The sequence below is a fragment of the Stenella coeruleoalba genome, assembly GCF_951394435.1.
Source record: "Stenella coeruleoalba genome assembly, chromosome: 1".
Classification (NCBI taxonomy): Eukaryota; Metazoa; Chordata; class Mammalia; order Artiodactyla; family Delphinidae; genus Stenella; species Stenella coeruleoalba.
In genome coordinates, this window is record NC_137169.1 from 4,533,076 (window position 1) to 4,545,974 (window position 12,899).

Below are 12,899 nucleotides of genomic sequence, written 5' to 3' on the forward strand. Positions count from 1 at the left end.
GTCTTTATAAAAGAATCAAAAGCTCAATAAATATGCAACTTTACACAGAGCCCAGCCCAGGTCTGGGTGGGTGGGAGGGGGGGGGGAGGGAGGGAGGGAGGCGAGGGCAGGGGAACCGTCCCATTGGGGCCAGATGAGGGTGGAGGTGGGAAGGGCTGCCTGGGATCCCAGCCCTGGAGCCCAGCCCAGAGGCTTGGAGCTGGTGACTCCGGGGGTATTGGGCAGGGGACCCTGCCTAGGCTGGGGGGCGGAGGCACAGGCAGGTTAGTGACAGTGGTGGCTGTAACAGGGCCCTGCAGCCTGGGCCTGGGCCTCTGCTGAGCCCTCCTCCACTTCCAGCCAGTCTGGCAAAGTGCAAATTGGGCCCTGGGGGCGGTGGCAGGGGTCCTGCCCAGCACTCTGGCTGGGGCACACATAAGGCAGCAGCTGCAGCAGGGGCCGGCACACCCCAGGAGGCGTGCTGTCTGCCGTCCCTTGGTCAGTGGCACCCCTGGGAGCCTCCCTCTGCTCAGACCTCCCTGCAGTGGAGAGGAGGGGAGAGATGGGCCTTCCTTGGCTGAAGGCATCCGGAGGGGCTCCAGCCACCCTGTCCTCCCGACCGGAATCCTCAGGCCTCTTCTTCACCACTGCCCACTGTTTCCTCCTCACTAGGTGCTGAGGCTGGTCTCAGGCTCCCTCTCCCCCACCCGTCCCCAAATGCCATCTGCTCCCCGCCATGATAGTGCCCCCAGCACACTGGGCCACCTGTCCCAGGCCAGGCCACTCACGAGGCAGTGAGGGTGGAGTTAAGCAGCAGGGTGGTCCTGATTCGGTAGAGCTGGGCCAACGTCAGCTTCCTGTGCTGGGCAGAGGTCCCTGGGGGGGGCTCAGGCTGGACCCTGGGTGAGGCCCCCGAGGACAGCTCTCTGCTCCTCCTGGTGGGGCCTTTGGGCTCCCCAGCTGGGCAGCCGGCTCCACCCTCCAGCTCTGACAGCTCGTGGCCACTGCCAGGGCCTGGTGCCCCCTGGCAATCCCAGCTGGGCCCAGCTTCCTGAGGGGAGCCCTGAGTCCTGGTGCCAGGGACGGTAGCAGCCAAGCAGAGTTCCGACAGGCTGCGGCTAGGGGCTGGGGGCGCTCCACGGGTGGTGGCCCCCGACAGCAGCTGGAGGAGACTGGCCTCAGATTTGGACTTGAGCAGGTGGGGCAGACAGGGCAGCAGCTGGACAGGAGTGCGTCGGCGGAGGCGGGGCGAGGGTGGGGGTGAAGGGGCTCGCGATGACTCTGGGGGCCGGAGTGCTGGCTCCACCGTAGGGGCTGGGGCCATAAAGTCTTGCAGGGAGGTCGGGGAGAGGGTGCCGTAGGCGGAGTCTATAGAGCAGGAGCGGCCATCCACTGGGCCCAGGGGCAGCAGCTCGCTGGTGGGTGTGACAGACGAGGCAGTGGTGCCGAGAGAGGTCTCGTCTGATTGGGAGCTGAAGGGGCCGCCCTCGAACTCGGGAGAGGACAGCATCCCCCCAGGCTCCACCACCACCATGGCCAGGGTCTCCGTGGAGCCATCCGAGACACTGTGGAGCCGAGAGGAGAGTCAGCCCAGCCCAAGGAAACCGCGATGGCCTGGTGCAGCCCATGCTGGGCACTGCAGAAGTCTACAGCCTCTGCCCTCCTGGAGCTCAAGGCTCAAGAGATGGCAAGCAGGTGGCACCTGAGCCCGCAACACAGGTATCAGTAATGGTGTCTGTCGCGACCACAGCATCTCCTGTTGGATACGGTCTAAGAATCTTGAGCTCAGCTCCAGGCAGCTACCACTAATGTATCAGATTTGGCACTCAAGTTGAAAACCGTTTGCCATCCTCCCCTGGACTCTGGTGGGAGACAGAGCCCCCGTCCCCACCCCCACTGGGTTCACATCATAAAGCCATTCAGAGGAAAGGGGTGTGACCAAGCCCTGTCCAGTGCTAATGGCCTCGGGGTCCAGAGTCCTGGCTGGAGTACCTGCCCTGCTCTGGCTTGCTGGGGGGTCCTGGGCGAACGTACCAGCGCTGCGAGTCGAGGCTGCTGCTGCTTCTGCGCAGGGCGGTAGGGGAACTGGCAGCCGACGCGCTGCTCTCCCCTCCTTCCTCGTCCTCGTCCTCCGGCCCGTCCTCCTCCTCTTCCAGGCTCTGCAGGTGCTGCTGGCTGCCTGGGTGCTCCTGCGCACGCAGCTGCTGAAGCTGGCTCTGCGGGGGTGGGTGCGCAGGGCCCCAGCGGGCTGTAAGCAGCGGTCCCCACCAGGCTGCCCTGCCAGCCTGCCCACCGCTCTGCTCTCACCTGGGCATCGTAGATGGCGTCCACCCAGCCACGGCACAAAGCCTGGCCGCTGGCCTGGAACGTGTAGGCCCCCACAGCACTGTGGAACTCGTTCAGGTAGATGAGAAGGAAGGACCCTGGTTAGGAAGGGCTCGCCTCAGTGCTGGCTGAGACCACGGCCCCCGCCCGTCCCAGGCCCTGCCCAGGGCCGGCGGGGCCGGGCTCCTCACCAGGGTCCCGAAGCTCCCGGCACACGATCTTTTCCACCAGCAGTGGTGGCCTGATCACCTTGGTCCTCTCTGCCTTCTTCACTGCCTTGGTCACCAAGAGCAGGTCGGTGAAGAGGAAGCAGTACACGTCCATCTGGGGGATGGGAGGCCGTGGGATCAGAAGCCAGAGGTCAGGGCCAGGGCAGGGACCCTCAGCCTGTCTGCGGCCACACCCTCTCCTGGGGCTACTGGTGTCAAACACCTCCCTTCCCCCACTCCCCACGAATCTGAGAGTAAACTTCAAATGAAGGGCGAGCCGAGTTTCTTTCATCAAGCTATATACTTCTGATTTATGCCCATTAAAAGTTTACATTAAAGAGGAAAAGGAAGGTGGTTTTAAAATCACGCTTTGTAGGCTCCGGGTTACACAGTGCCTGAAACATTCCTAGCTCAGTAGCAAGACGCTGGGCTGTTCCTGTCCTGCTCACGGAAGGTGCCCCCTCCTTCCCACCAGGAACACATGTGGCACTGGCAAGTGGGCAAGAATGGCACCTGAGGGGCTGCGACCCGGCTGCTGTATTTGTAAAGAGTAAACTGCAGCCAGATAATCCCTCAGACGATCACAAAAGTCACCAGTTCTTAACTTGCCACCCAGGTGACTGGGCCCCTAAGAATCACAAGCGGTCCCAAGGAAGGGGTGTTCGAAACCCACAGGGTGAGAGGGGGTGGGGCGAGGGCCCTGGGTGTGGGGTGGAGTCACCTTGCTGTCCTTCCCCTCCTTCATCCTCAGGCTCCCTTCCAGCAGCAGCTGGCGTGTCTCCTCAGGGGAGGCGCCAGGGATGGGTGCTGTCAGGTCCAGATGTAGAAATTCCTTCAGGAGCTGGGGGTTTGGGGGGGCAGGTGCAGGAGAGGTCAGAGTCTGCCTCCTCATCTCAGCGGGGAGTCCTCCAGAGAGATTCCCAGCGTAGCCTCCCGTCTGTCTGCCAGTTTGGCCCTTCCTCGCTCCCAGCAGGGCCAGCGACCCCCGCACAGACGGAGGCGCCCACCTTGTCCACCTCGTCGTTGCTGCCCTCCACCACCTCATAGGCGTCGATGCGGCTCACCACGGCCGCCAGCCGCTGCCTCTCCTGTCGCTGCCGCATGCACGCGTTCACGTGGTGGATGAAGCGCTCCACCGAGCCGATCTACGGGTGGGCCAGGGCAGTTCAGGTACAGGGCCGGGAGGGGCCGCAAGCCAGGGAAGGCCCCTGCCCGCCGCTCCAGTTACCATGGTGACGACGGCCTCCTTGGCGCGCGGCTCGTCGGTCTTCCTTAGCACCGACTTGAGCAGCAGCGGGTACTTGGTGAGCCGCTGGTGGGGCTTGGCCAGCATGTCGCTCAGCTTCAGCCGCTGGCACTGCTGGTGCTTCTCGGCCCACTGCGGCGGAGAGAAGGAGGCGGGGGCGGGGCTCATGGCAGGCCACGCCCAGCGCCAGCCCCCCCACCCCGCACCTGCCGCCCAGGTGGGCCCACCGTCCTGTGCCCGGGCCCAGCAGCGAGCCCCACCCGCCCTCACCGTGACGTAGGCCCGGAAGAGGTCGTTGTCGCGTAGTAGGCCCCGCATGTACTCCATGCAGCCCTCCTCCTCCATGCAGTATCGGATGTAGGGCTTGAAGAGGGAGCCGAACTGGCGCAGGGCGAACAAGCACAGCACCCGTTACCGCGCACTCCCCGAGGGCTGGGCCCGACAGGCACTCGCTCTTCCTTACTGCCTTTCGCGACCACCGCAGGGGGCAAGCTTATCCTTGTTTTCCACGTGAGGAAACTGAGCCTCAGCGAAAGCGATCACCCTCGGCCAGGTAGCAACGGTACACGGCCAGGTGGGGTTCACACCAGGGCAACCGATTCTGAATTCCACGCCTCTGACCACTAAGGGTCATTCGGGCCATCGGTCAGGGGGAGGCTAGGGTGGTGGGCAGACAGCATCGACGCCCCAGCCCCGCCTCAGTGTCCCTGCCTGCGTCCGACCCGGCCCGTACCATCTTAAAGCCTTTGAGGAAATCCCCGGGCTGCAGCAGCGCCCGCGTGCGCCGCGCCTTCTCCAGCACTGGCGCCATCACGCTGCCCCACAGCCCGCGGTGCAGCCGCGCGATCTCCGGGACGTTGCTGAACAGGCGCTCCGCCTCCACCTGTGGGTGGGCGGGAGGTGCGTTCGGCCCCGCCCCTCTACCGGGCCCCGCCCCTAACCATCCCTCTCCCCTCCCCTCCCACCATCCGTAGGCCCCGCTCCCACCTTTCTTCAGCACGCCCCCATCCCCACCCCCTGGTTCCAGGCCCCGCCCCCTCACAGACGCCGTCGTTGGCTCCGCCCCCGGCCGCCCCACTCTTTCTGCAGCCCCAGCCCCACCCCCTGAGGCCAGGCCCCACCCCTCACCTACTCCACCAGTCAGCCCCCGCCCCTGTCTGTCCCCTCCCTTGCTCCAGCCCCTCCCCCCTCCCCGCTACTTTCTGGTACTGTCCCCCCCACCCCCAGGCCCTGTCGCACCTCACACAGCAGCCCTGACTCTTGCAGATTCAGGAGGCAGCACAGGAACAGCTGTGGGGGGCAGGGAGCACTGCAGCTGGTGGGGGGGGTCCCAGTCCCGACGCCCCACCCAGACTCTTAGGCTCCCCTCTACCCCTTCCCCATCCTGGGAGTGCCTGAGGCAGCCTGGGACAGAGAGGGTTCACGCTTTGAGAAAAGACGTTCCCCATGGCCCACCTGGGGGTGCCCCTGCCCAGGCCCCTCCTGGAGGGAAGCTCTGGGACACTGCCCTTGCAGCCACACCTGGAACTCTCTCCTCCACCTGTGCCCTGGCTCAGTCCGGAGTTTCTGCCCAGAGGGTGCCTTCCTTGAACCCACAAGCCCAGGACAGGTGCTCCCCCAAGGTCGAAGTCCCTACACACAGCCCCCAGTGCCTACCCATTCTGCCTCCTCGTCTAGGGTGTGGGCTGCTGGGCACCTGGCACATAGCAGGTGTTTAGAAACAGCCGATGAAAGGATGAGTCAAAGGATGAGGTCTGTATTACTCAGCTCAACCTGGCAAACTCACCCCAAGCCCCCTCGCAGGTTCCCCGGGACCTCTGGGAATCACCTCCACCCCAGGGTGTGGCCCTTCTCCCACTTCCCTTCCCCTCTGTTGCTTGGCACCTCCTTCTTCTGCAAAGGCCCAAACTCTGCTCAGGGGCACCCAGAGGAGGCCACGGGGGGCGGGTAGGCGGGGTGGCTCTGGGCCCACCCCATACTCACGTTGGTGATCACCCTCAGTTTCTTAATGTAGGAGGCCTCTGTGTGCAGAAGCTCCCACACCGCCTCCTGCTGGTGGCACTGCCGCCGGGTCAGCTTCTGTGGGAAGGGCAGGGTATCTCCAGGAGCCCCCACGTGTGCCGGGATGGCCGGAGCAGGGGGAGAAGGGTGAACGGCCCTGCACGCAACCTTTTTCCCAGCTGAGACACAGAGGTCCCCCAAGTTCTGGGCCAGGCACAGTTTCACCTTGCCTGAGTTCCTCCAAAGCGGGTTAACGGTGAGAGCAGCCTGGCAGGGCTGTCCCATGGAACATCCCGTCGCCCTAGGAAGGGCCCCGTGGAGCAGGGGGATAACGTGCCCCTTTCCCTGAGGAGGGAGGGGAAGGCCTCGGGCGGCACCCACCTCGTGGCCATCGATGAGCTCCCGCCAGCTGTCCTCCAGCCGCAGGCAGGCGTCGTCCTCGTACTCCTCTTCGTCACCTTCCTCCTCCCATGAGTCATGGTCAAAGCACAGCCTCCGGGGCAGCCTGGGCAGCCCGAAGAGGCTGTAGGCGTGCAGCTTGCCCTCCAGCTGCTCCAGCTTGGCCACCTCCTGAAAGGAGGCCTGTGGTCAGGGTCGGGGGTCAAGGCCAGCCAGCTGCCCTGCCCCAGGGCCCACGGGCCCACATACCCGGCCGAAGGCGCTGGTGCTGGGGCCTGAGCTGAAGAAGCCGCTGAAGCGACTGGCCGCCCGGTTCTTCCAGCTGTCACTGCCGCCACTGCTGCTGCTGCCGCTACTGCTGCCGCTGGGCAGAGAGCAGCTGGAGGGCGCTGGGGGCTCCTGCCCAGGGATGCTCGCCTCCCCCAGAAACTCCGACATGTTCTTGCGTCGGCGGCCAGGGGCCTGGTCAGGGAGCGGGCGTCACGGCCAGACCCCCACAGCCCCACCCCATGCTGGGTTTCCAGGACCTCGGCCAGCCTGGGAGGCAGGAGGGTCTCTGCACACCCCCGCACCCTGGGGCGCCGCCTCTCCTGAGACCTACACGTGCTCTGGGGGCCGGAAGGTCCAGACAGACACAGCTGGATCCCCCTCCCGCCTGCCGCCCCAGCCAGCAGCATGAAGCAGGTGGGGAGAACACGCAGAGGCACACACACACACTCAGACGCACTCAGCAGCCCAGGTCCAAGTGGATCCCCGACACACACCCATGAACACAACCAGTGACACACAGAAGTCGCGCTCCCCACGCGATGTCTGCTTAGACACACACACACACACACACACTCCTCGGGCACAAGCAGACTCTCAGAGACGAGGCCCATCACCGTGGGGTATGGTTAGATCCAGGGAGGGCCCCGTATCCTCAAAGCCAGCCCCATTTCCCAGAAGCGGAAAGTAAAGCCCCCAGAGGGAGCAGCGAGGCGCCCAGGTGACCTCCCCCTGGCCCCTCGCCGTCCCCAGGCCTGACACAGCCCCTCCTCACCAGGATGTCCAGGCTCTCCCGGCGGCTCTGCGGGTCCACACGCTCCTGGGTGGGGGGCCCGGCCCCGGCTGGCCGCAGGATTGGCAGACTCAGGGACTTGGAGTCCTTCACCCCCTGCTCCACCTTCCCCTCGTCCCCTGGCTTGGCTGGGGTGGCATTAGGGACAAGTAGAGGTCCTCAACGCCCAGGCCCAGTGGAGAAGGGGGCCCCAGTACCCTCTCCCCCAAGGATCCAAACAAGGCCTGGCTGCCCTCCCCTGAAGCCCCGCCCTGCCAACGCCTGGCACTGCCGCCCAGCAGAGACACCTGTATGGTAATGAGCTTGCTCAAGGCCATGGCCAATGGGAACCTGAGCCTGGGAAGAAGCACCCTCCCCAAGGGCCCCAGCCATGCCCCAGCTACCTGGCCCATCTAGTCATCTGCTCACCTTTGACCCGCAGGTAGTGTCCCCCGAACCTGTAGGCCTCAAAGGTGAGGGAGAGGGGCGTGTTGGACTGGTCCAGGTAGATATCCACTTTGCCCAGCGCAATGCCCTTCCTTTCAAATACTGGCAGCAGCACCTCCCTGCCCGGGACAGGAGGCGCGCGTGTGCTGGGGGCAGTCACGCGAACCTCCACCCTGTCCACAGCCCCAGCGCCACCCTGCCCGCCCAAAGGGAAAAGGAGACACCCAGGGGATCACACACAGGTCCGTGCGCACACACACACCTGTCCACAGAGGTTCACGCTCCTGTATGCGTCTACACATGAGACAACACGCCCCTGCCCTCACATGTTCACGTCTGCACACCAGGGCAGACAGACACCATTGCGTGTCCGTCGACACCCGTTCACCCCCGCAGGACTAGGCCACGCGCAGGGGCTGGGACACAAACACGGCACCCAGGCCCTCACTGCACATGGGTGGGGTGCCCACAGGTGGGGGACATGCTTGTTCACAGGCCACCACACACAGTCACACCTGCAGGAGGCCACATCTGCCCCCCAGCCCCGTTCTCCCCACCAAGCCCTACCCCAGCGACTTCTTCTTCATGGCTGGTACGATCTCTGTCTCGATATCCACGTTCAGGTCAAATTTCAGCGTGAAGCACTCCTTGCTTGGGTCCTGACAGGACAGGGGGTCTCAGTTCTGCACCCCTCGCCCCCTAGCCTCCCCACCCCAGGGTTCCGGATGGGAGCCCCAGCAGGGAAGTGAACGCAGGGATCTCCCAGCCCTCTTCCGTCCCAGGGAGGCACCCGGCATCCCTCCGTGGAGGCAGGGGCTGCTGGAGCATCCCCCACCCGGGCTAAGGTAAGCAGGGCTGGGCTACAGGGCTGGGTGGCAAGGGAGGGACACGTTCACTCCAGGCCCCCTCCCTGGTCCTGGAACTTAGAGCAGATGGGCCCAGCCTCGGGAATGGAGGAAAGGGCCCGGGAGGGGCAGAGGCTGTGGGCGCCTGCTCTGCCGGCCTGGGGGCTCCTTACATCTGTGTGTCTCCTCCAGGCTTTCTTCTTGGAGAGCTTCAGGCCTGTGCTCTTCCGGTCCCTGCAAGGAAGCCGGTGAGGGCAGAGGTTGGAGGCATGGGTGGGCGCTCACCAGGCTGGGATATGGGCGGGCCCCAGCTGGCTGCCCACCCCTTGCTGGCCCTAGGAGACCAGGTAACTCAGGTTCGCTCAGGCACGCCAGGACTCACGAGGGGCTGTTCGCCCTCTGGTGGCCGACCTGGGAGTCACACCCAGCGGTACCTCGTCAGGTAGAGTCTGATCCCAGAAGCCCTGGAGGCTCACCCTCCAGGAATCCGGGCAGCAGCAGGGGCCAGGCGGGGTCTCCAGTCAGCTCTGCTGAAGCCTCTGGTCCCTGGCTCTGTGATCTGAGACCCAGCCTTGGGACCCCCCGGGTGTCTGCCGTGCCCACCAACCCCTCACCTACCCCTTGCCATCCACAGAGCTCTCTTCCTCCTCCTCTATGTCCACTGCAGGGCTGGTGCGCGGGGGGCATGACCGGGTGGACACATTCCGAGCCAGGACAGAGCCTTCGGTGTAAAGTGGGAGTGGGGTTGTGCCCGCTCCCTCCCTGGCCCCCTCCTTAGCCTCCCAACACGGCCGACTCCAGAGGGACCAGGGCCTGCTACCGACCTTCGGACCCCACCCCAAACTAGCCAGGGCCCCTCAGTTCTGTGAGGGGAGGGACTCAGTCACCGCTTATCATCATCCACCCCCAGACTCAAAAAGACACAAGGGCCCTGGGATGACACCCCAGGTGATGCCCTGCCCCCAGTACAAGTCTGCCTCAGTTTACCCATCTATTAAATAGGGATAAAGAAGCCCTGCCTCTGGGATTGTTGCAGGAAGGAACCAAAGTCCATGGCTCTTTCTTGCAGGCGTCCCCTCCCCCACCACGGTGACCACACCCAAAGTCCCAGGAGGCCCTGGCAGAGGGGATGAGTCCTTTGGTCCCTCTGACCAGCTGGGAAAGTAGACCAGAGCCACCCCAGCACAGCCAGTTGGCAGTAGGCCGGGGCCAGGTCCCTTTTCAGCAGGAGGGGTTTCTTGTTTCCTGCTGCAAGTTCCTTCCGACCTGCGCATCCCCACCCCACCCTCTGCTCACTGGCTGCCTGGCAGGAGAATCTGCCCAGAGATCCCCTGCCCTGAGGACAAGAGGGCAGGGACAGAGGCGGGGGCAGCTGTGGGAGGTGCAGACCCATCGAGAAGGACCCGGCACCTGGTGGAGACAGACCCCAACTTTTTCTCCTGTTAAAAAACTTGTGGAACAAAAGGGACGGCAGTGGACTTGGGTTTCATCGTTTACAGTCAACTCGTGTCCTTCTGATGGCCCTGTCGTGATGCCGACAGTTAGCAGGCCACTGTGCCCCCAGGCAGGGAGCTCTAGGGGCTGGGCGCCCTCCCCGTGCTCACCTTGGGGGGGCAGGTCGAAGCGGACGTGCCCATCATAATGCATGGCACCGTGGAACTTGCTGTCACAGGCCTCGCAGAGGCTGAGGGGGCCCCGGCGGTGCAGCTGCTGGCAGTCGGCGTGGTGGCATATCTGTGAGGGGAAGGATGGGGGGGTGGGGTGGACCCAGACCACTGCAGTACGCGGGGCTCCTGGCCCCTATGGGGGCGACTCTTCAGGTCCGACCATCCACGCCCCACAGAGTGCCCGTCAAATGCTTCCCGAGCGCCTGCTAGGTGTCCATTCTGGGAGATGCAGAGAAAGCAAAGCCCTGCCCGCAAGGAACGCGATGCCGAAGGGGAGACTTCAAGTAGGTAACCACGGGCGGGTGCTCCCAGGCCTCTTCCGCAGCGCACGCAGAAAGGGCACCAAAAAGTGGAGCTGGGGCTGGCAGCTGGTTTGCCCAACGCAGTGTCTGAAACAGAATACCTCCCCCTCCTCCCTGCCCGGGGCCTCTGCCCTCGATTCTATGACCTGTGTGGCCCCCGAACAGCTGACCCCGCCTGGATTTCTAAGTTAGGGTGTGAAGGGGACTATGGAGGATTCAGGGAATGGTGTTGGCTTCTGGGTGCCTATGTGGTACCCAAGGCCCGTTGCTTAGTGACAGGATCCCAGACTTACCCAATCGCCCCAGGCTACTCTCATCCCCACCACCATGGATGACTGTCCTATCTTCTCCATCCCCCAGCCCTCCCTAACTCACTCCCCACCAACCCGACTGCCTACTTTTCTAGGGAAACAGAAGCCATCAGAAGGCGGTCCATGAGCTCCTACCACCACGTCCACCCCCCTGCCCCGGGCTGCAGGGGCTTTGCCCTGCTCCAATCCCAGGCCAGTTTTCCACCGAAACCCCCCTCTCCAGCCTAAGAACCAGGACCCCGCTCAGCATTCATCCCTCTCACTGGATCATTCCCACGGGCAAACCACGCTGTTTCTCTCCTTCCCTTTACAGCTAAACTCACCCCTTCCTGTTCTTTCCTCCCATTACCCTCTATTTTCTTTCTCCCTGAATTTTTGTTTCAAAATATTTCAAACCTACAGAAAGTTATAAGAATAGTACAATGACATCCATACACCCTTCTGGCTTCCCCAGTTGTTCACATTTGCCACACTGGCTCATGACCCCCTTCCCCTGGGGAGGAAATCATGACACCACCTGAGAACACAGACCTGCTCATGCAGAACCACAACACAACTGTCACACTTGGGAAACTGAGCAATGATACTTAGTCCACCTAGAGTCTACCATGGCATTTTCCCCACTGTCTAAATAATGTCCTTTATAGATTTTTTTTCCCACATGGGATCCAATCAAGGTTTACACGTACATTTGGTTTTGTCTGTTTATCCCTTTAAGAATGAATGCCCGGGGACTTCCCCGGTGGCGCAGTGGCTAAGACTCCACGCTCCCAATGCAGGGGGCCCGGGCTTGATCCCTGGTCAGGGAACTAGATCCCACATGCATGCCTCACCTAGGACTTCGCATGCCACAACTAAAGAGCCTGTATGCCGCAACTAAGGAGCCTGCCCACCACAACTAAGGAGCCCACGTGCTGCAACTAAGGAGCTGGCAAGCCGCAACTAAAGAGTCCACCTGCCACAACTAAGCCCCGGTGCAAAATAAATAAACATTAAAAAAAAAGAATGAATGCCCAGGACTTCCCTGGTAGTCTAGTGGTTGAGAATCCCCCTTCCAATGCAGGGGACGCGGGTTCGATCCCTGGTCAGGGAACTAAGATCCCACATGCTGCGGGGCAACTAAGCCGGCATGCCACAACTGAGACCCGATGAGCCAAAAATAAATAAATAAATAAATATTAAAAAAAAAGAATGAACGCCCTAGTTTTTCCCCCCCATCTTTCATGACACTGATATATTTGAAGCAGCCAGGCCAGCTGGCAGAAAGGTCCTCCACGTGGACTTGTCTGGAGGTCTGGGGTAGTTTCAGGCTGAGCATTTGGGCCAGGACGCCAGAGGGTGGACTGTGTCCTCCTCAGCGTGCCCTGGTGTCAGGTCACCTGGGGATCTCACTGTACTTTGTAAAGTCGCATTCTCTCTTTGTAATGAGGAAGTCATCTTGGGGTGACACTTTGAGATACCCTGCTCCCCAGCAGTCGCACACTCCAGGGCTTTAGCCCTTGTTGATGGCTTTTGCCTAAATCAATTATTACTACGATGGCTGCAATTGGAGATTTTCTAATTCTTCCATTTTCCCTCAGACCCTCTCCCATCAAGCTTTGGCCCCCTCCCCAACTCACTCTTCTCAGGTCCCCAGTAATGTCCACGTTTCTGAGTCCTCTCGTCTGTTCTCCCAGGACCCAGCATTTGACACAGGTGGTCTCTTGGGAACCATTTCTTCCTCGTCCCCCAGGACCCGTGCTCTGCTGGTTCCCTCCCCTTTCAGTCCCCTTGCCTCCTTCCTGCTCTCGCACCATCCGTGGACCCCTTCTCATTTTATTCACATCCACCCTCCAGTGACTCAGTCACTCTCATGGGGAGGGCTCCCACAGTGAACTCTCCAGTCGGGACCAAGCAGCTCAAACTTAAAACGTCTGCACAGGGACTTCCCTAGTGGCGCAGTGGTTAAGAATCCACCTGCCAATGGAGACCCGGTCCAGGAGGATCCCACGTGCCTCGGAGCAACTAAGCCCATGCGCCACAACTACCGAGCCTGCGCTCTAGAGCCCACGAGCCACAACTACTGAGCCCGCGAGCCACAACTACTGAAGCCCACACGCCTAGAGCCCGTGCTCCGCAACAAGAGAAAC

At 62.4% G+C, this 12,899-nt stretch overlaps 1 protein-coding gene across 4 annotated transcripts in view; it reads right to left on the reverse strand.

Moving 5' to 3' along the window:
- Nucleotides 1-82: 82 nt before the first annotated feature.
- PLEKHG5 (pleckstrin homology and RhoGEF domain containing G5) overlaps nt 83-12,899 on the reverse strand; it is a 28,587-nt gene continuing 15,770 nt past the window's right edge. The window contains exons 3-22 of one of the 4 annotated variants that reach the window (XM_079941840.1): nt 10,095-10,224; nt 9,109-9,211; nt 8,664-8,724; nt 8,213-8,304; nt 7,628-7,764; nt 7,202-7,347; nt 6,409-6,621; nt 6,142-6,330; nt 5,743-5,838; nt 4,999-5,049; nt 4,493-4,642; nt 4,030-4,140; nt 3,742-3,891; nt 3,521-3,658; nt 3,235-3,354; nt 2,496-2,628; nt 2,287-2,402; nt 2,014-2,195; nt 768-1,544; nt 83-518 (exon numbers count right to left, since the gene is read on the reverse strand). In XM_079941840.1, the coding sequence (XP_079797966.1) occupies nt 509-518; nt 768-1,544; nt 2,014-2,195; nt 2,287-2,402; nt 2,496-2,628; nt 3,235-3,354; nt 3,521-3,658; nt 3,742-3,891; nt 4,030-4,140; nt 4,493-4,642; nt 4,999-5,049; nt 5,743-5,838; nt 6,142-6,330; nt 6,409-6,621; nt 7,202-7,347; nt 7,628-7,764; nt 8,213-8,304; nt 8,664-8,724; nt 9,109-9,211; nt 10,095-10,224 (3,105 nt within the window). In that variant the 3' untranslated portion in view covers nt 83-508. Of the gene's footprint in view, nt 1,545-2,013; nt 2,196-2,286; nt 2,403-2,495; nt 2,629-3,234; nt 3,355-3,520; nt 3,659-3,741; nt 3,892-4,029; nt 4,141-4,492; nt 4,643-4,998; nt 5,050-5,742; nt 6,331-6,408; nt 6,622-7,201; nt 7,348-7,627; nt 7,765-8,212; nt 8,305-8,663; nt 8,725-9,108; nt 9,212-10,094; nt 10,225-12,899 lie in introns of all 4 variants that reach the window. The other 3 variants (XM_079941837.1, XM_079941839.1, XM_079941838.1) reach the window with 3 other exon arrangements.